The sequence below is a fragment of the Chanodichthys erythropterus genome, chromosome 19 (assembly GCF_024489055.1).
Source record: "Chanodichthys erythropterus isolate Z2021 chromosome 19, ASM2448905v1, whole genome shotgun sequence".
Classification (NCBI taxonomy): domain Eukaryota; kingdom Metazoa; phylum Chordata; class Actinopteri; order Cypriniformes; family Xenocyprididae; genus Chanodichthys; species Chanodichthys erythropterus.
The window spans coordinates 29,275,118-29,298,315 of NC_090239.1; the positions used below are offsets into that span (position 1 = coordinate 29,275,118).

General features: G+C 35.9%; 1 protein-coding gene across 30 annotated transcripts in view; it reads right to left on the reverse strand.

Moving 5' to 3' along the window:
* LOC137008250 (ankyrin-3-like) overlaps positions 1-23,198 on the reverse strand; it is a 206,718-nt gene that overhangs the window by 166,323 nt on the left and 17,197 nt on the right. For 13 of the 30 annotated variants that reach the window (XR_010892786.1, XR_010892787.1, XR_010892785.1 and 10 more), the window contains exon 1: positions 2,509-2,907. The exons of 1 other annotated variant lie outside the window; for it this stretch is intronic. Coding sequence is in view for 26 of the 29 variants with exons in the window: in XM_067370199.1 (XP_067226300.1) it covers positions 2,509-2,574 (66 nt within the window). In the remaining 3 variants the exon portion in view is untranslated. Of the gene's footprint in view, positions 1-2,508; positions 2,909-23,198 lie in introns of those variants that run through there. 16 more of the 30 variants (XM_067370209.1, XM_067370195.1, XM_067370189.1 and 13 more) reach the window with 3 other exon arrangements.

The window sequence follows — 23,198 nt, forward strand, 5'->3', positions numbered from 1 at the left end:
CTAACAATAAACCAGTGCACAAAGACAAACCCCTGCAAAGGTTCATGTCCTCTGTGTCGCCATGAACACCAATTAATCCTTAAATGGGCCCATTCAACCCCCGTATGCTCTTGCTGAGGATTTTTGGTAACCTCATCAACTAGGCAGATTAAAAACCGAGAATTAATATTATAATTTTGGTGTCCCAAGTTTCAAGGAACATTAAAGGATTAGTTCACTTCAGAATTAAAATTTCCTGATAATTTACTCAGCCCCCATATCATCTAAGATGTTTATGTCTTTCTTTCTTCAGTCAAAAAGAAATTAAGGTTGTGAAGCAGGCGGAGGTACTGAGCAAGTGTTTACAAAGCGAACGTACAAAGACTAAGTCAAACGACCTTTAAAATAAAAGAAGGAAAAAGTGATGTTGGATGATTTTGAAGTTGGAGAAAATTAGATGGAGTGCGTGAGATGCGTGACCTTTCCAACTATTGTGTGATGCACATCGTAGAGCTAGTGCAAGACGAGCATGCGTGGTTAGAAAGTATATAAATTTTTATTTTTTTTAGAAAATGACCAATTGTTTCACTAGATAAGACCCGTATTCCTCGGCTAGGATCGTGTAGAGTCCTTTAAAGCTGCATTGAAACTGCAGTTTGGACATTTCAACCCTTTGGAAGCAGTTAAAGTCCACTATATGGAGAAAAATCCTGGAATGTTTTCCTCAAAAACTGACTGAAGAAAGAAAGACATAACATCTTGGATGACATGGGGGTCATGACATTTTTATTCTGAAGTGAACTAATCCTTTTAAAATGGAAAGAATGTTATTAAATGACACTTGAAAGTCAATGGAGTTTAAAAAAACTGACTTGTTTTGCATGGACAAAAAAAAACATAGCTATATAGGTTTGAATGACGTTTAAATGAAGACAGACTTTTTTCACTATCCTTTTAAAGCTTCTGCTATAACATTTATAATGTGGTTTATAGTGTGTATATATGCATCTTTCAGTGGCCATGATGTAAGGTTTAAGAAAACATGGAGTAATATGACAATCACAGCAGGAAGAGTCCCAAACAAGTCAAACTGAGAAAGAATTCATTGCAAAAGGGAGTTTAGTTGGGTACGCAACTCTGTGGCATTAACTGAAGTGTGGTCACAGCAGGTACTGTATGTGTATACTGTATCTCTCATTTGCCCAAAAATAATAATAATAAGTAATATTAATTAACTATGTACTTAGGGTTAAGGTTAGGGTTTAGGGTTAGTTGCTTGTACCTGTGCATTTACTGTTATTACTATAGTAACTACACATAACGTGTAACTACGTCATGTTAAAATGGCATTACCAAAATTTCCAAAAGATTTTACTCATATTGTCCACTACCAATAAGCATTATGCTAAAAAACTCTAACAAAAAAAAAAAAAAAAATACATAACAGGTTTTATAATTTCTCTAATTTTTCCTCCCTTGTTGCTGCTACACATTCCCAGTGTGCATAGCAACAGGTTGGGGTAGCATAAAAGGGACCAAGAGAGACAGAGTCGTCAGAGCGATTGGCAAACGCTCGCGCACATATTTCATTTCTGATTAGAATGATGACCATCTTTGAATGTATTAAATGCTGCCTTTCACTACATAAAAGGAACAATTGCACCTGTTACAGAACAAGAGGGAATTCCGCAAATTTTCCGAATCATTTGAAGCAAACATTTGTAAAGCCAACAGAGCTGACCCGTAGCTAGTACCACCCAGCGCTGACTCAGATACAGCTTCTGCCAATGCATCTGAATGGCTGCAATTAAGCAGATTATACTGCTCGTGCAGAGAATAGGCGGAGTGGGTGGAGGGAAAGAAAGAGAAAGAGAGAGAGACAGACAGACAGAGAAAACATCTGTACAGAGTATGGATACAAAGAAACGGGACTGAACTGAAATGTGTATCAAATATACAGTCTTCATTTCTTAATCATTATAAAAGAGTCATTTAAAAAATGTACACCGTAAAATATCTTGTAAAATCCATTTTATCTAAAATAATCAGTTTTATTCAAGCCAAAAATTATTTAATATAACAAAATCAGCATATTGACATCAGGTTACAAAAAAAAAAATAATAGCACTTATAAGACTTTTTACTGTGTAAAAAATATTAAGTGGCAAATATATAGATAATTTGATCTGAAATATGCAAGACTTTGTATCGATGTTTTTCAATAACCAAAACTAACCCCTGTGGAAAACTCAAAAACCCAAACAAAGAAAAAGAACCTGTTTCGGAGTCAGCATCTAGGTTGGTTTCCCTCTAAAAGTGCGCTGTCAAACACCTTCAAAACAAAACCATGCCACACTGAACACACCCCTTCAGTCGCTCTAGAACAAAAGAGAAGCTTCCTCCAGTCCTCAGTCTAGTGCAACACCAACAACCACCATTAACACTTTCAAATGCTATAAAAGGAGGGTTTAAACAAGCCTTAAGCGTTTTCCTGAAAAGATTTGGCTGTTAAAGCAGCTTTCTTGTTACCTTTTTGCCCTTCTTCTTGCGTAGCGCTTGCTTGCCGTTTCCTTTTTCCTTCGCGTCTTCGCTCATCTTGTACAAAAGATCCTTTCATTTAATCCAACATTGAGAGAGCATTGAGAGAACTACAAAAAAGTCCATGAGAAGCAAGCCGCTCTAATACCTGGTGCCCTCTTGTTCTTGATTGTCAACACACACTCAAACAACTCAGTCCAAATAGCACTTGAGCGGCTTGGGTGTTTTGGTTGGTGCCAGCTCCTACACACGCCACAGGTCACTGTGAGGGAGACGGGGGAGGAGAAACCACAGGAGCTTTTATTGGAGTGGGTAGAGAGATCCGTGGGCTGGTTCTTCTGACCCAGCTGCCCACCTCTCCCTGACCAACACAGTTTGGTCTACTGATTCACTGGTGCTCCTCTCACAGACTAAATGGTGCTGATGGAGACTTGCGCTCTTCCCTAGCAGCCAAACATCGAGAGGGAGGGAGAGAGAGACAGAGAGAGAGAGAAAGAGAGGGGAGTGGAGAAAGAGGGCGGTGGAGAAGGAGCGCAAAGATGAAGCAATTGCCATGGAGAAACCCCCTGTACAAATAAGAGGGGTGAACTGATCACAGGCTGGAAGAAATGGTTAATTAATGGTTGATTAACGCCTGCTGATAGAAATTGCACACCCGCCGTCTCTGAGCATGGCCATTAGTGAAATGCCAGTTTAAGAAGAGTTGATAGCCAAAAACGGGATCGGATTACTGGTCAGCAGCAGATTATCTCATTTATGTGGCAATGCTCCTCGCAAAGTAACCTTTTCAGCTTTTCACCGGCCTCTGTGACACATTATTATTTTGACTATAAGTATTTCAGATGAATCCTCAATAAAAATCGCACTACAATATAAGATTGGGATGCGATAATATTACAATTCCAGCTGATAAACACTACCAGTCAAAAGTTTGGAAACATTACTATTTTTTATGTTTTTGAACAAAGTCTCTTATGCCTATTAAGGCTACATTTATTTCATAATAAATACAGAAAAAAACAATAATGTGAAATATTATTACAATTTAAAATTATGGTTTTCTGTTTTAATATACTTTAAAATATAATTTATTGAGCTGAATTTTCAGCATCATTACTCCAGTCTTCAGTGTCACATGATCCTTCAGCAAATATTCTAATATGATGATTTGATACTCAGTTATTATCAGTGTTGAAAACAGTTGTGTTGCTTAATACTTTTTTGGAACATGTGATACATTTTTCAGGATTCATTGATGAATAAAAGTTAAAAAAAAAAAAAAAAACATTTATTCAAAAAATAAATCTTTTCTAACAATATAAATCCTTACTATCACTTTTTATCAATTTAACACATCCGTGCTGAATAAGTATTAATTTCTTTCAAAAAAAAATTTAAAAAAAGATTACTGACCCCAAACTTTTGAACGGTAGTGTATACTGTTAAAAAAGATTTATATTTTAAATGAAATGCTGATATTTTTTAACTTTTTATTCATCAAAGAATCCTGAAAAAGTATCACAGGTTATAAAATACTTTTAAAGTGTATTGAAATAGAAAACCATAATTTTAAATTGTAATAATATTTCACAACATTATCGTTTTTTCTGTATTTATTATGAAATAAATGCAGCCTTAATGAGCATAAGAGACTTCGTTCAAAAACATTAAAAACAGTAATGTTTCCAAACTTTTGACTGGTAGTGTCTATAATTGTTTTGACATTTTGGTCAAAACAAAGAACAGTTTTGACCTAAACTTTTTTTAAATAATTAAAATAGATTTTTTTTTTATTTCAGTTTTACCTAGCAATGTTTCTAGCTGAAATAACATAAGTTTAAGTGTTTATATTTTATGTTATTTTAAGTTTATTTTATTTCAAGTAATAAAAGTATTTATGGTTTTAGCATTAGTTAACTATCACTGCATCCGACATCGAATACTTCTCTACTATATAGTACGCAAAAAAACAGTATGCGAACAGAGTAGTATGTCCGAATTCATTCTATTCAAAAAACAGTAGGTGAAAAGTACCCGGATGACTTACTACTTCTGGTGAGATTCTGAAGTGCGCATACGATGGACACTTTACTATCCCATGAGGCCACGGGAGAGAATTTGTGAATGGAGTTGAAGGGACCTAACGGATGCGGGTAGGTCATGTGACAGTAATACTACATGCATTTGTACTATATAGAACGTACTTTTTCAACGTTGTGAAGTAAATCTAAATCAAAATGTAGTACCAACTCAACAGTATGAGATTTCGGACACAGCTTGTAATAACCCTTGCGATAACCGATATATTGTGCATCCCTAATATAAAACTATTGACTGACAGCCATTGATTACTGATTAAGTCATTATGATCTATTAAGATTAAAATTAATTTAGAATAAAGTACAATATATTAGAAGACTGTTGCAAAATAGTCTGTATATATATATATATATATATATATATATATATATATATATATATATATATATATATATATACACACACACACACACACACACACACACACACACACAGTTTTTGCCACAATTTCAGTTTCCACAGTACCAGCAAATTCTCTGATACTCTTTTGGGTAGTGTAGTTCATCAAAGGAAATCTGTCAATTATCTTAATGTTAAAAAGAGGTTGAAATCACATTGACGTGGCTTCTACTGAAGCATATATTATTGCTTAACCTCTGAGCCAAGGTAAAAATAAATTCCTCTATAGAAAATTGACTGGGATTTTTACTTTCAGATCCCTGCTGTTGTGTTCTATTACACTAGCAGAATAAAAGAAGGGAATGCTTAGTCTGAGTATCAGTGCAACGCCTCTGGCCAGAGAACAATAAACTGCAAAGCTTACTCAACCTCCAGAGAGGAACCAGCATGGAAGCTGCTAAGCATCATGTGATCTGATTTTCCAGTTGCACAGCATGTGATAATCAGTTAAAATGATGGAGATGTAGAGAAAGTATATTGCGGGCTGTTTATATAGCACAACATTTTGCTTAGACATCACATAGGTTGTGAAAATGCTGGTGCGATTATAAAACAGGCACCATTTGAACAATGCTGAACAATTATCTACTCATCGCTGTCTTTCTTCCGAGTGCAGCACCATTTACTATTCAAGAACACCACAAATGCGATCTGGACCTATAACAATGGATTCATTCTCTACGAGTGAGTTTGTATCAGAGTGCAACAGCAACTGTCTTCTCTTTCTGGTTTGTGGTCCACATCTCTATGAATACTACCCATTGCAGAGTACTGAGTGTTTATGTAGCTGTATGTCCATTATGGTTTAAAATTAAATCAAGTATATCAAAGAGAAGCCACTCTAGTCTGCCCTCTGCTGACCATTGAATGTTATGACATAAACAATACCAATACCAATACTGCCCCTTACAGTATATAGAGATCACAGATATGTAGAGATCCTTGTGTTAAGATCAAATGTCTTCATTATATTTGGCACTATGATATTGAATTAAATATATATATATATATATATATATATATATATATATATATATATATATATATATATATATATATATATATATATATATAATGTATAGCTACTAATTTACACTAGTTGCTATAGTATTTTCTTCACTCTTGTATATCCCAAAACAAAAATGTAGGGCAGGACTTTATTTTGTTCATGGGGAATTACGGGGAATTCATGGGGAATGGTTGGATGGTTGTGATTTGCTATTGGTTGATTTCATGTGAGCAGCAGGTTGTCTAGCCCTCACACCAGTTAACATTTCATCAGAGAAGAGAAGAGATATCATGGCAAAAAGGGAAGTTATTTTGATTAAAGATTACGAGGACACATGAATTGAATATATATGTGCATGGATAAATCATTTATAATAAATAATGCAAAGTTTCATAAAGAAGAACTGTCTATTTTGTTTTCATGGTGACTTTAAATGACTTCATAAAATATTAATTATACACCAAAAAAGAAGGCAAATAAGCAGTCTCAGAAACACATGACTCCATTAGTAGTGCAGTTTCTCACCCTTAATTCAATCTGGCAACAGAAGAACAGCTTCACACTTAACAAAAGGTGACAAAAGTGATACTTACTGAACCCAATTAACCTCATCCTTCACTATTCCAATAATACACGAGTTTCCATTATGTGCACATTATGATAAAATGATTGCTGCAAGGATAATAAACAGGTAATCAGAGATATATGCTAAAAGGAATGTTCAATGTTTAATATAGGTTACATACCACTGACAGTATGTGACATGCTAACAATTACAACAAACAATAATTTAAATTTGTTGGGGAAAAGCATGGTACAATTATTAATATTGGAGTTTTTTTTTTTAATCAGTATTTTGGATATTTAGTTGTGCATTGTCTTTTTTGTCTTTATGCAATCCTCTTGTGAAATAACCTGCCAGATCAGTGACACAGTTTATTAAAGCTGCAAAATCTAGCAAATCATTGAAGGCAGCTCTCAAAAAAATTAATGAAGCAGCTCTTTTGCTAAAAGCTTTGTCCAACTGATTTTTCCATTTATTATTTTTTCTGCGTACAGCGTAAAAGTACTTGACTGACTGTTCAAACAAGCACAGCAAAACACACTTGAACACAAAAATCAATTGACAGGACAGTATTAAGGCTTTGTTCAAACTTAATTCAAAGTCTTTAGTACTGTCACTTCACTGTACTTTTACAAGCAATGAGATCTAGTTTATTTGTTCAGACAGTATAGTCAATATCTGACACAGTATATTTACATCAGTTATCACAGTAAGAGAGAAGAGAGAGGTGAGTGTATTCATGACTGAGATGAACTTATAAGGCCCATGGTACAACATAACCGCATTGCCTCTTACTACTTTGTGTATGTTACATCAGTCATTACACATCCAGAATAGTGTCATCAAAAGTACCAACTCCGTTACCAAGTTGAAATTTTAAAAATGTGACGATACCAGCATTTCGCCTTAGGATTTTGAGCGCTGTTGAGCAGATTCTTCACCTCTGATTGGCCATTGTGTTCACATGCTCAGCAGATATGTCTGTGATTGGCTACAATGATCAATGCTTCAAAAACATGTAATCCTTCAAGGATTAAAGGATTCGTTCACTTCAGAATTAAAATGTCCTGATAATTTACTCAGCCCCATGTCATTCAGATGTTTATGTCTTTCTTTCTTCAAAAAGAAATTAAGGTTTTTGAGAAAAACATTTCAGGATTTTTCTCCATATAGTGGACTTCAACAGGTTGAAGGTCCAAACTGCAGTTTCAGTGCAGCTTCAAAGGGCTCTACACGATCCCAGCTGAAGAATAAGGGTCTTATCTACGATGCAACAGAACCCACAATTCAGTTCGGCAACGAATGATGTCACCCATTCAAAGTAAAGAGAAGCGTTAATGCCGACGACCCGTGTGCAGTGTAAGAGGCATTGCAGTTATGTTGTACCATGGGCCTTATAAGTTCATAGTGCTGTAAGATAAATGTGGAAAAACTGAGATTACGATTGAAAAGAGATTTCATGTGTGATTTTTCTTTCCTACAGGTACACGCACCTCCAGGGTGTGGACAGAGTTATCTGTGTTAATTGTTAAGCACACACCTCTTATCATGTTGGAAAACCTTGAACTCCATAAAATAAATAGAGTAACATTATGAACAGGCTGTGAGCTCAAAGGTTTACCTAACATCTAAGCGTCTCCAAAACAAGAGGAGCTCTGGGCAACTGCTCACATGTCAAACAAATTCCACACATTTCTATGTGGAATGTCACACAGCAGCCACAGACTGACAAAATGCTGCGTTATCCAGAGGTGAACGTCAGTCTTTTTGGTCTTACTTAAGAAAAACTTAGAAGATCTTAGCAGATTTGAGCTAAGATCAAGAAACATTGCAATAGGCAACAAGTATTTGAAACACTGGATGGAATTAAGTGACAAGCAAAGCCGTTAATCACGTAATTTGTTTTGACAAGGTAATTGCACAAAAACATGCCCATATACTTTGATAGAAAAGCAAAAATACACTGTCCTGTGCATGACTGAACATGTTTCCGCTATCTGTCATTAGCAGTTCACCATCTCAAACAGTACTATGGGAACACAGGGGCTTTTTTTCTATCACAGCTATCAGAAATCTTTGATCTGTTTAATTACACACTCTACACCTTCTCACTACAAATATCTGTGCTTAGAGTTATCATCAATCATTAATGTGTAAGAAACATTACCTGTAGTATGCAGTCTACAGGAGGCAGCATTAGTGGATTATGCAATTGTGTGAATGTTTGAAAGTTACATCACACCAGAACAATACAAATATGAAAGTAAAACAAAATAACTGAATAAAAAATAGCATGGGCATGCATTAAAACTAGCCAAGACTTGCAGGTTGGAAGACAAGTTGATTCAAACTGAGAATTGGGAAAAATGACTGACTAAATTAAAATGAAACAGACCAAACTGTCTCACTAACAGTCAATCTTTGGCATTTGCCATGATATATTTTTCAACAAATCACAAATCTGTTATGAAACCTAGTAAGTTGCTTCTCTAGACAGCATTTAAAGGTGTCATAGTTTCCAATGCTTTTTCTAAAGGTAGATTATGTAGCCTAAGCCAAGGTGCCTTATTTTGTCAAAATTTCTATAATGCATTAAAGAAATTAAGTAAAAAGTTAATCATAAAAAAGACAGACAAAGTGAAAGAAATGTAATTACTCAATTAACCAATACCTGAAGACTACCCAGCTAACAGGGAACATTCTCAGAATTGTGGCTAATGTTCTGGCAAGGTTCTCTCAAAGTTATGAACAAAACATTATTCCAGGAACATTAACAGAACATTAAGTTCTGTTAATGTCAAAGTAAAGTCAAAGTTCTGTTAATGTCAAAGTAAAGTCAAAGTTCTGTTAATGTCATTAAGCTCAAAGTTTTCTAGTTTTAACAATGTAATTTATAACATTTAAAAACATTATTTAGACATTGTTCTTGGAGGGATTTTTCCAAAACTTTTTAGTTTTCATAACTTAAAGGTACAATATGTAAAATGTTCTGTCCGCTAGAGATCGCTAGAGGCCTATTCAAAACAAAGGCGTAGCTTGATGACACCAAGTTTGAGCGTGGAATCTTGGGATATGTGTTCTTCACCTCACAGCCGGTGGAAAATAATCGGAATAGGACTCACGGGGCAACAATCAAGTTCATGGAAGCGATTATTAACGTTACTGTACTATGAAGCTATCATATTAAATCATCTGTACTATCATATTAAATGCTGGATGGCTTGTGTTGATAAATGGCATGGAATTAATTTTAAAACATACTGTATGATGGAGAAAATGCTGTATTACTGTTAATAAAAATAAAGCTGCATCTGATTATGCTATGTTAGCTACTTCACAAAACTTCACTACTCGCAAAAAAATCAAGAAAATTAGATTTAAGCAATAAGACTAAACGTGTTGAGCTATAGAACAATAATTCATTTTCTGTCTATAAATATATCAAAACAGTTGTTCCCTTGTCTATTAAAACTTGTAAATATTAAAGCGTCTTTGTTGTTTCCATGGTTACTACAAAATAAAACCAGAAACCGAGGATATCGTGGGTATGACGCAATTGACAGGCGACTCCTCACACGTCCTGGAGCCTTGGTTAAAATTGCAATTTTCTCAAGATTTACAAATAGTTGCAAACATTTGTGATATTGTAAGTACTTTCACGAGTTCACATATACATATAATAAGATAGAGTAAAGTAATGCGTATTTGGTGTGCTGTCCAGGGGGGGGGCTCCGAGTTCGGAATTTTGGCCCGAACCCAGAATACTCCCCCCGGATGTGGTAATGAGAGATTTAACTAAAAGTGAGGAGATGGGGTGGTGGAGGGATGCTGATAAACTGTCAACAAACAGAGGTAAGTCTGCAGTATATATACCTCTTGTTGTCGGTTGATTAGCTGAATGCTTTCCACTGTGCTAATTAGTCTAATTATCTGCACCTGCTCCTCCCAAATTTTGTTAATAAAACATCATCAAGTGAACAAAATATAAAACAATGGCCTAGTAGTTTTTTTTTTTTTTTTTTATAAAGTTGGGTATGTTCCAATTTCAGTTATTATTATTTTTATTAACATACTATAGATACATTATTAAAAAATACGTGAAGTCTACATTCCACTTAATTATATCAATATTTATCTTCTTTAATTAGAGGACTATGTTTGTTTATGCAGCGGTGAAAACTGGTATTGAGAATTGTGAAATTTTGTTACCATAACCCTACCTATAAGGTTAGCTGCCCTGGAGACATTAGACAGTAAGGGTTTGGAATAGAGCCATAGTGTTTGTGTAAGGTGTGTAATACAAAAAGAATCAACAGTGTGTTAAAAAGCCACAGGGAGTTTGGCATGAGAGTCAGTTCCCATGCTTCAAAGATGACTTGATTTTGTTGTATTATTAATACGTGCCATATGTATTAAAGGGTTAGTTCACTCAAAAATGAAATTTCAGTCATTAAGTACTCACCCTCATGTCGTCCCAAAACCGTAAGACCTTCATTTGTTTTCAGAACACAAGTTACAATATTTTTGATGAAATCCAAGGTGCAATGTTGTTGTTGCCTATGTGTGGATCAGATACCCTTGGATTTCATTTCAGTTAATGACAGAAATTTCATTTTTCTTTAAGCAAGAGAGATTTTACAACATTAAACAACAGGACTGCAGATGCAGAATGTATCTGCAGGCCTCAAATCTAAGCAGGATATCAGAAAATGACATGACGCGTCAAATATAATCATATCAGACTAAATGGGGGTATAATTTGATTCCATTGGTGCCGAGGAGAATCATATTTCATACATCTTCACATTACCCCATTTACATGCATTCATCATTTTACAGTGACATATTGCAGCACTGAGTTATATTTAGACTTTTATCTCATGACTAGCCAAATTCATACATCACATTAGAGTGAAAGATATTGTGCTTTAGTAAAATATGCAAAAAAAATAAATAAAAAATTGCACTTTTGGTGCAATACTTAAATTAAAAAATGTTGCCAGTGTTGTCACAAACAAGAAAAAATTTAGGCTGGGACTTGATTTTGTCCATAGGGAACTGATTGGATTTTTTTTATCGTTGTTGTTTGTAGGGAAGTGACAAGATCTTGTGTCACGAGATCTCACAAGACTAAAATGTGACGAGATTTCTCGTCAAGGCGAAAAGTAGTCTCATGATATTGCCATGACAGAGTGTTAGGATGATTAGAAAAGAATATGCCACCACTACGTTTACATTTCGCCTCCACTGTCGTTTTGGTTTGTATTTAAATAAAAAAACATTTAATTCAGTTGGATAACAGACGCCGCTGCTCCATATTTACAGAGTATGCGCGATCGCGAAAGTGAAAGTAAACGCGAGGGCGCATTCATACACGATTTCAATACCCCGCATTTTGAAAGTGGCTCCCTATTGAATGCAAATATCTCTCAGTATGAAAGCTATTTTAGGCTGGGCAGTGTAGTTGTAACCATCTCTTAGCTCTGTATCAAAGAAAAATTTGGTCTTATTTGCACTTTGAATATTGAGAGGGTGAGATTATGGTTGTACTTATTGTAAAGTGTTGCCATAAAAATGAATAACAGTTTTCTCTTAATCTTATTAAGCACAAACAATAAGGATTCATTTGTTAACATTAGTTAATGCACTGTGAACTATCATGAACTAACAATCAATGACTATTTTTATTAACAAACATTAAACAAAGATTAATAAATACTGTAGCAAATATATTGATCATTGTTAGTTAGTGTGTTTGTTATTAATACATTAATGTTAATAAATGAGACCTTATTGTAAAGTGTTACCATTTTTATTTATACTGTTTTTATTATATGATCAGTTTGTGGAAAGGAGTTCAGTTAGGAGGTCAAAAGTTGTAGAAGCTCATAAATTATGTACAGTAAGGTCAGTAAGGTTAGTGGCAAAACCTTTTGCAGTACTTGAGTATTGTTGTCTTTTACTGCATATGATAATTCATACTCAGAAAGTAGAGCTGAAATGACATTCATTACAAGATGATTAGTTAAAACAGAATAGTTTTTCTTGTCATGTATTTCGCCATTGAGGATTTCTTAAAAATAGTGTGTAAAAATCGTCTCGTCTCGTGAACTCAATCTTGAGTCTCGTCTCGTCCCTAGTTGTTTGCTATTGTTACGATCTCATGTGAGTGACATGTTGTTCCGCCCTTGCTCCAGTAAATGTGTCATCACAGAACAGAAAAGATTTCACTGCAAGAGGGAGGGGAAGTTATTTTGGTTAAATACAATTACAAGAACACATCAATTTAAAATAAATACTGCATTTTGATTGTACAGCGACTATAATTTTGCTAGTTCTGGTTTTCCAAGCATTTTAATTTCAATTAAAATTAAAAAACTTTTTTTTGTTAATTTTGTTGTCAGTCACAGTAGATAAATCTGTGTGTGTGTGTGTGTGTGTGTGTGTGTGTGTGTGTGTGTGTGTGTGTGTGTGTTTGTGCGTGCGTTTTTGTGACATATCAGGACACAAATTTGTATAATGACATGGGTATGACATAGGTATTACAAGGAGAGGGTGACTTATGAGGACATTACCCCATGTCCCCATTTTTCAAAAGGCTTATAAATCATACAGAATGAGTTTTTTTTTTTTTTGAGAAAGTAAAAATGTGTTTCCTGTGATGGATAGGTTTAGGGGTAGGGTTGGTGTAGGGCGATAGAAAATACGGTTTGTACAGTATCAAAACCATTACGCCTATGGAATGTCCCCACAATTCACAAAAACAAACCAGTGTGTGTGTGTGTGTGTGTGTGTGTAGAGAGAAACTACATGTCTGATAAATATGTTAAAAGATACTCGTGTTGTTGTACACTGAAGGCAGTGAAGATTGGGATCTCATGTTTGTGTTGTTTGGACAAAGTCCCTTTTCCAGTCATGCAAGTACAGCTCCTAACAACTTGAATGGGGGAAGATTGAAAACAGATTGTCAGTGATATGATTTTACATTCAACACATTTCAAACCAGGAATAAAATCTGACAAAACCAGTATTGTAAATTTTGCTAAAGTCACGGTAACAAACTGTATTTTTCAGACAGGTCCAGCTAATGTGTATTAGCATTCAACAAACAGGTGATGCTTATTTAACTGCAAAGGGGGATTTCCATTTATCTGCAAAAAAATGTAATGTACTATCTTTTGTCTCTGAAAGTGTTTCAGGCAATACAGTAGCATCATTCCATTTCTGTAAGATTTACTCAAATAGTCTGTGTGATAAAATCTGCACAAGATATACATTTAGTGAACACTACTGAATCAAAATTTTGAATCATTAAATTTTTTCCCCCATAAAATTACTAGGCAGCAAAAACATTTTTTTTTAATTAAAAAAAGAAATGTTTCTTGAGCACCAAATCAGCATATTAGAAATGATTTCTGAAGAACTGCAGTGAAGACTGGAGTAATGATGCTAAACATTTAGTTTTGCATCACAGGAATACATTTCATTTTAAAATATATTAAAATAGAAAACAATTTTTGTAATAATATTTCACAATATAAAAGTTTTTATGGTATTTTTGATCAAATAAATGTACTTTTGACTGGTAGCGTAAATAACTGTTGAAGAAAATAATGGCTTTATTGTTGACCAGCACTCTTTCACTGTACAATAGACTATTCTGAAAGGAAAATAAATGTGACACCATGTTTGAGTTTCCACAATGATGTGATACTGAGCTCCTCAACACATGACCTCACAATGTACAGTAAGCTCTGACATCAGAGGTGACAGCAAGTAATTGAACATTTCTAATGTTGTTGATGATGTCACTGTGATGACAAAAAAACATCTGTTATCCATAAACGTGTCCTTGAAAAACACATACACTCTCGTTGGGTTTTCATGTTTTATGGGGACATTTAATAGACATGATGAATTTTATACTGTACAAACTGAATATTCTTCCCCCTAACCCAAATCCCCCCCAAACCTAGCCATCACAGAAAACTTTCTGCATTTTTTACATTTTCAAAAAACATCACTGATTTATAAGCTGTTTTCCTTATTGGGATCAAAAAATGTCCCCACAAGGACAAGGATTACAGACATGTTGTCCCCATAATGTAGTGTTTAACTGAACCATACACACACACATACACACTCACTCAGTAATCCTGTCTGATATATATTAAGGCCACATATACTCCACAGGGCTTATTTAATTTGGACAAAATCAATTAGATTATTAAAAGCAAAGCAAATTCCTCACTGGAGGTGTGTCTGGTAAGCAATGTGCCTTCTAGCCATGTACTCATATGACTGTACATGTAGGCTCAACTCCAGAATGCACCTCTGTCTCCTGAGGTCACATCAACCACAACCATGTCATGCCTTTGGCTTTCACTATCAACACTCTAATCTGCTTATTATGGCGCCACCTCTGAGGCCTGGCCAGCTCACACTGAAGCATGAAGATTTATGGGAAAGGAGATTAGACGTGACAATTGGAAATTTATATAGCACACACTTTTCTGCACTTCAAAGCGTCTGGCCATTTTTGTCAAGTTTCTTTCTAGGCTAACTTTGTGGCTGTCAAACAAAACGGTCTATGGAAGCATTGCATAATACTTTCCCATCATTTGGCTACTAATTAAGACATATTAGTTACTGATAACTACATAATACAAAAACACTTCAGCACTGACCATTCCAAGAATACAAACTAAAATATAATAAAAAATGATCTATTTCTGTGAAATTTTACTGTCACATGCGTGGTTGTAGCAGAGATGAAACGTTCACGGACTTCAACAAAACTAGGTATTTAATGACAAGCCAGCGAGATACAGGATTACACACACTTAGAATAACATTAACAACAGACAGGGAGTGCAAGGAGTGAGTCCAACTTATAGGGAGTGCTAATGACAACAAACAGGTGCAGGGAATCCAGGAGAAGCGGGAAGGCTGATGAGGGAAGTGAGTTCAGGTGTGTAGACAAATATACTGGGAACTGGAGTCCGGGAAGGCGTGGTTGTAACAGTTACTGAACATTTATTTTGTCATAAAAAACCCTTTTAATGCACAAACAGCAGGTATTTATATAAGAAGCAATTAATATAAAGGATTATGATTTTATGTGCACTTATCTTAAATGCGAATTACTAAAAATGGTACTGATTGCCAAATGGTTTGACAGCCAAACTTTAACTGAATATTAACTTTACATCATTTATCCAAACAATGTGTATTATGGAGATTAAAAAGTCTGATCTAGGCCAAAATGTAATCAATTAAATCATTTTTAAAAGTTAAAATATAATAATCAAATGTAAAAGACAAAACAAACAAAAAAAACATACTTTTTTTTAATTAAGCTGTAAATCACACAAGTGGAGTTCATGATTGTATTTACAAGCTGCCACAATGTTGTAATTACCAGTTGAAGACTTTCATTCAAAGCTGTTAATGTAAATTAAAGCCTCACTGTAAGAAAATTAGTTTTGGTCATAATTCAGTTTTAACTGCATGTGCATGTTGACTGTATTACTTTGCATTAGTTTGATAGAGAATAGTGATAAAACTTGAGCAGCAAAACTATATATCTGAACAAGAATCACTTCATCACAATGTCCAAATATGCTGTATATTATAATTATAGTGTCACAGCGAAAGTTATTAGGTTTTAGGCTATAACAATACACTATTTCTCAAACCTTAGTTTTCAAATCTTTTATATTAAGGGGTTAGTTCACCCAAAAAAGATAATTCTGTCATTAATTACTCACCCTTGTGTCATCTTCATTCATCTTCAGAACACAAATTAAGATATTTTTTTTAAAATATAATGGCTCAGTGAGGCCTGCATTGACAGCAAGATAATTAACACTTGCAATGCCCAGAAAGCTACTAAAGACATATTTAAAACAGTTCATGTGACTACAGTGGTTCAACCTTAATGTTACGAAGCGACGAGAATACTTTTTGTGCGCCAAAAAAAAAAAGATTTTATTCAACAATATCTAGTGAAGGGTGATTTCAAAACACTGTTTCATGAAGCTTTGAAGCTTTACAAATCTTTTGTTACGAATCAGTAATTTGGAGCGTGTATCAAACTGCCAAAGTCACAAGATTTCAGTAAATAAGGCTTCGTTACGCCATAAGTGTTTCGAAATCTCAATGGTTCACGTGACTTTGGCAGTGCTCCAAACCATTGATTCGAAACAAAACATTTGTAAAGCTTCGAAGCTTCATGAAACAGTGTTTTGAAATTGCCCATCACTAGATATTGTCGAATAAAGTCGCTATTTTGTTTTCTTTGGCCATTGTAGTCACATGAACTGTTTTAAATATGTTTTTAGTACCTTTCTGGGCATTTGAAAGTCTAAATTAACTTGCTGCCAATGGAGGCCTCACGAGCCATTGGATTTGATCAAAAATATCTTAAATTGTGTTCTGAAGATGAACAAAGGTCTTACGGGTGTGGAACGACATCAGGGTGAGTAATTAAAGACAGAACTTTCATTTTTGGGTGAACTAACCTTTTAATATTTGTATTTAATATTTTACTAGTTAGACATTTCTTGATGCATGGACATACCAACATGCTAATAATCCAAAGAACAAATGCATCAACACACTGGTTGTATCTGATATTTGTGTTGTGAATTCCACTGAACGTAGGCATGTGCGTTGGCCGTCAGGCTGTGAGCTCCATGCACCTGAGGTATGCGGACGCTGCTGTGTCATTAACACACATCTGCCAGTAAAACTCCTCCTTATTCTGCCTGCATGAACCTGCCCTTGCCAGCATTCCCCGTGATCAAAATCAACATTATGGACTTAGACTTTCTGGAAGAATGATAACGTAAATATAACATTTATATCCAAAACCACCGTACAATAGAAACATAATGAAAACAAATGGTACTCAACTGAATGAAATTGTTTTGATCTGTTATCTGAGGGGTTGCATAAGTGCTTGTGTTGCTGATGAATTTATATAACACACTTATCAAAGCTGACATTTGACTTATTAGTACTAGCTAATTGCACTGTAGAGTGCACGACTTACGTGGGAAATTCAAGTAGAAAACGATGACATCAGCTCTCCATTGCCATAAATATGTCAATCAATCAACAGAATAACCTCTCTATGTTCTTGGCAGATACAAAGACTCTTGTAAAGAGAACAAACCTTGTGAGGCAAATTTGATTAGCAGTATTTAAGCACAAAACAATGAAATGAAAAGTATCACCAAACCTAAAAAAAAATAGTTTGAAATAACTATCAATTCAGTTCGTTATAATATATTTAGGTGACAAACTTCTTCAATTTATGTGACTCTACAATAACAGTTAATATAACATTTCAAATGGTATTTCAAATGGTACCATTTTTGAGAGCTGAATAGAATATTGCGTGGCTTGTCAGTGATCTACGGCTCTGTCTATTAAATGCCGCTCCATTTGAAAGCAGGTGATGGCGATTTAGCGGTAATCAGGGAACCGGCTTTACTGACGAAATGCGCGTAAGAATCGCATGTGATATATCGCCCAGCCCTAAACAACAGCATACAGAAATAAGTTAATGCAGCCTCTTATTTACATGAGGTAAGCATAAAGCTCATTGGTTTATATTTTTAATGTATACAATTGCATAGTGCTGCAACAACTAATCGATAATAAAAATCATCGACAATGAATGCCATTATCGATTAGTCGTGTCTGCCCACAGTGCACGGAAAACTTCCGCCAGTCACATCAAATTACAGCAATGAATAACGCATTTCTATGGACAAAATGCATCTAAAAATAGTGAAGTAAACAGAATGAGCTGCTGTGAGAAAGGTATGTGATCCAAGCTGCCCAAAACATGAGAATATTTTATTTTATGCTTCAAGCTAATACATTAGCGTAATGTTAAACACAGCTTGCTCTGTCAGGCGCTTTGACAGATGCGTGTGCTTTTTTGTGTGTGATATGTTTCCTCAGTGCAACACTTTAATTTTACGGTTATGTCCTTATATGTAAGTGTTACAAATTCATGCCAGTATTTCCATTTTGCATGAAGGCTCGTCCTGACAGTCTGCGTTAAACTTCAGACTTTACTGAATAAGCGCCGGCGCGCATATGTGCGTCAAACACACAGGATGCATTGAACAATTAAAACAATTAAAATTCAGCGCAAAAATATTAACTTTGCTGAAATATCTGTTGTTAGACGTTAAATGTATGTTTAAAAGTCAACATGTAATTCAGGTATTTTATGAGAGTGGTAACTATAAAGGGATAACACCATGTAATTGAATATAAATTTAAGATGTTTCGAAATGAGAGTGAATGTGTGCGTTCCTGCTGAACATTCCACTTACACTGAGTTTGTGTTTTCGTTTTTCTTTATTATCTTTATTACTATCTTCATTTTTAATGTAGGGATTTATAGCTTTATAGCTCTTTTGCTTATAGCATAGATATATTCACTATGTTTTCATAGCATTCAGTTGGCATTTTTGGACAGCTTTGAAAAGGATGTGGAATAGTGCGTTTTGTCAATCAAATAAATAAAATAAATGATTAATTGATTAATCGAAGAAATAATCTAAATAATCTTTATAGTTGTAGCCCCACAACTGTATTTAAATACATATTTAAAGGTGCAATGTGTACATTTCAGGAGGATCTACTGACAGAAATGCAATATAATATACATAACTATGTTTTGAGTGGTGTATAAAGACCTTACATAATGAACCGTTATGTTTTTATTACCTGAGCCATTTCTATCTACACACACTGTGGTATGGGTCCCATTACATGTTAAGTCGCCATTTTGCGCCGACGTGTTTCTACAGTAGCCCTAAACGGACAATCTACTCTCTGCTGTCTCAGACGACAACATATTTGTCCTGTATTGACCACCGTAGCTTCTCTATATTACAATTTGCAACCTCACCGCTAGATGCCGCTAAAATTTACACACTGCACCTATAAAATTTTATTGCACACCTGTTGCTGCCAATAACGACCCATTTTAAATGTTATGTGCTTTATTTCTCTTTCTCCTTATTGTTCTTTACAGGTTCCATTCGCTGTGGTAGAGCAGTGATTAAATATTCGTGTAGTTTCCAACATTTCCATAATAAAAGTATCTTTAAAATGCATGCAAATTACAGCGAAGCTCAGCACTATTCATATGGCAATGGTCAAAAAGAATTTTAACTGTGAATTTTCTATTGATCTCTTCTTGTAAACTCAGAGATTACTGCACACGCCTTTGACAAAAAAAAGTAGGTAATTCGGTCGGGGATTTTTATAGGGGTGGTGGGAGAAAACACTCACATTCTGGATTTGGATGTCAATAAAATCACAGACTAGCCCCTGTAAATGTTGAAAATACCTTAGGTCCCCATGAGAAACAATTACTGTCTGAATAGTGCTATTGTTAAATAAAATAATTAAAAAATATATTATTATTAATTAATTTTAAAAATATTATTATTATTATTATTATTATTATTATTATTATATTACGTTGTGCAGGAATAACAAATTGGTCTAAAAAAAATAAAATAAAAAATAATGGTTGCTTTCACCCTATGAATTACATACACGTAAATCAAAAAATCAGAATGAAAACATGCTTCAAAGATGATCTAAGCAGACATGCCAAACTGCCTTCCACTCCACAAGCACAAGCCCTGATCCTGCTCTTTATGAGACTGCAGGCACAACAGAACCCATCATGTCACAGACACACTGGCTGTCAGATCTGCTCTCATCCCAGACCTCCTGTGCCAGCCGGATTGTTCCTGCTGACAGAAACGCTGATTAGTGTAAATAAGTGTTAAAGACTCTGAGCTGGGTGACGGGACTCTCTTCAGCTCAAATAAGATTAGATCACAACCTTAGATACCTGAGCTTGTTGGCCTACATGTCTTGGGAGCAGAGAAGTGTTTAACAGTATGTGTGATTGTGAGCGTGTTACAGGATTACACAACTATAGTGAGTGATACTTCCAGGTCAAGTCCTTCCTTTTACACAGAAAAGACCAAACAGAAAGGACAGATAAGAGAGTTTGCTTTCAGGACAAACAGGATTCCAGCTCACGAACCAGCAATGGGAAGCAGGCACCTGAAAAGCTGTTGATTCTGGACACAATAAAGCCACATACACACATCAGCTTTAACGTGAGTTATAAAGTTACTGTTGCAGCAGTACTCAAGCTGGCAACAGAGTTACCCACAAATATTTGTGCAATTAAACTGAATAAATTTTGGTAGATAGATATAAAGATTTTAAAGTCAAAACTTCAATTAACATGCTCAGCAAAATTCAAGTTTGATTCAGTTTCCAGACTGATACAGTGTGTGCTGGGGGATACTTGCACAGAGTATGTTTTGGGTAGGGCTGGACGATTAATCGAAAAGTAAACAAAACCGAAGTTCAGAACCTCTAACTGACGTAATTTCCCCACATCGGTTATTTCGTGTTTTTAATCCTGTTAAAGGGTTTGTTCACCCAAAAATGAAAATTCTGTCATTAATTACTCACCCACACCCATAAAACCTTTATTAATCTTCAGAACACAAATGAAGATATTTTAGTTGAAATCCGATGGCTCCGTGAGGCCTCCATAGGGAGCAATGACATTTCCTCTCTCAAGATCCATAAAGGTACTAAAAACATATTTAAATCAGTTCATGTGTGTACAGTGGTTCAATATTAATATTATAAAGCGACGAGAGTATTTTTGGAGCACCAAAAAAACAAAATAACGACTTATTTAGTGATGGCTGATTTCAAAACAGTTCTTCAGGAAGATTCGGAGCACAAATGAATCAGTGTATAAGTTGTTATTTTGGTTTTTTTTGGCGCTCCAAAAATATTCTCGTCACTTTATAATATTAATATTGAACCACTGTACTCACATGAACTGATTTAAATATGTTTTTAGTACCTTTATTGATCTTGAGAGAGGAAGTGTCATTGCTCCCTGTGGAGGCCTCACGGAGCCATCGGATTTCAACTAAAATATCTTCATTTGTGTTTCGAAGATTAACGAAGGTCTTACGGGTGTGGAACGTCATGAAGCTTTGAAGCTTTACAAATCTTTTGTTCCGAATCAGTAATTTGGAGCGTGTATCAAACTGCCAAAGTCACAAGATTTCAGTAAATAAGGCTTCGTTACGCCATAAGTGTTTCGAAATCTCAATGGTTCATGAACGTCAAGTAAGTAAGTAATAAAGGGTAAGTAATAAATGACAGAATTTTCATTTTTGGGTGAAGTAACCCTTTAATACCACAGCGTGTGTAGCCACGTGACTCCACCTCATCCAGTCTGCGGCATGGAATCAACACAGAGGTGAACGCCGAGTCAACACTGACAGAGCGCGAGTGGTGAGCTTTGCATCTTCACTAAACTTTGTCAGTTGTAACGTTATATGTTTTGCGGTTTGCCAGTTTGGACATTCAAACGATTAGACGATCGGATGTGTATTATTATATCGAGCTACCGTGCTTGCACAGTTGCATTGTGGCATGAACACACATACAAACTGTAGCTATGAAGATCGCACATGCAGAGGAACGCAGAAACTAGTTGTCATCGCTGTCCTCTGTCCTGTGATTTATTACTAAAGTAGCTTAGAATCTCAAAAGTTATTATAGTATATATTTTTCTACTTTTGAAGTAACTATTTAACGTCTCGGTTACAAAGGTAACCCTCGTTCCCTGAAGGAGGGAACGGAGACGTACGTCGGACAGACCGACGAATAGGAATCTCGCCAGAGAAGCCAATCTACTTCGAGTGTAACTAAACGAGCCAATGCACATTGGCATGCAATCATCTGCATCAGCTGCTCACCTCGCAGCGCGGGTATATAATGAGCAGCAGGTGCGTTGCATCTTCAGGTTTTCGCTGAGGAGCCGAACCAAGCAGGCGGCAGCACAGCAGGACAACAACTGTGGCGACGGGACGTACGTCTCCGTTCCCTCCTTCAGGGAACGAGGGTTACCTTTGTAACCGAGACGTTCCCATTCAGTCGGTCACGTTTCGACGTACGTCGGACAGACCGACGAATAGGAATCCCTACCAAAGCGCCACAGGAGCTGCCCTCCTCCAGCGCTCTGTTGTAAGCCACCTGAACCCCCTTGCCTGCGGACGGTGGGACAGGGCTAACACACAGAGAGGGTCGATCACTGTTGTTCCAAAACCCATTCAGTGAGACTATTGGATAACGCTGGGAAAGCGTAACCTTCGTTTGAAGGAACGCTGCGGAAGCCACATCCTTCCCCGAAGGAGTTATGTGGAGAAGTACATATGGACTAACCCTGTAGGGCTGTGCTACATATGGAAGAACTGGGGTGACTCCAACTCGATAGAGATGGGTTCTCCCAGAGGGAAAGACACGGGCTTCGTTTAAGAGCAGCCGTGGAAAAGCCATATGGGATCCCCGTAGGGTCACACATATGGAACCCAGCCTAAATCCGGTTCTCAAGGATACAACGGAGTATAGGCCTGGCGCCAGACGCTCCGCCACGTCGGCTGCCGAAGGGTAACCGGAGGACTCAACAGGGTCTGCCCGTAGGGACTCTCTGGAGAATAGAACGCGCATGTAGCGCAG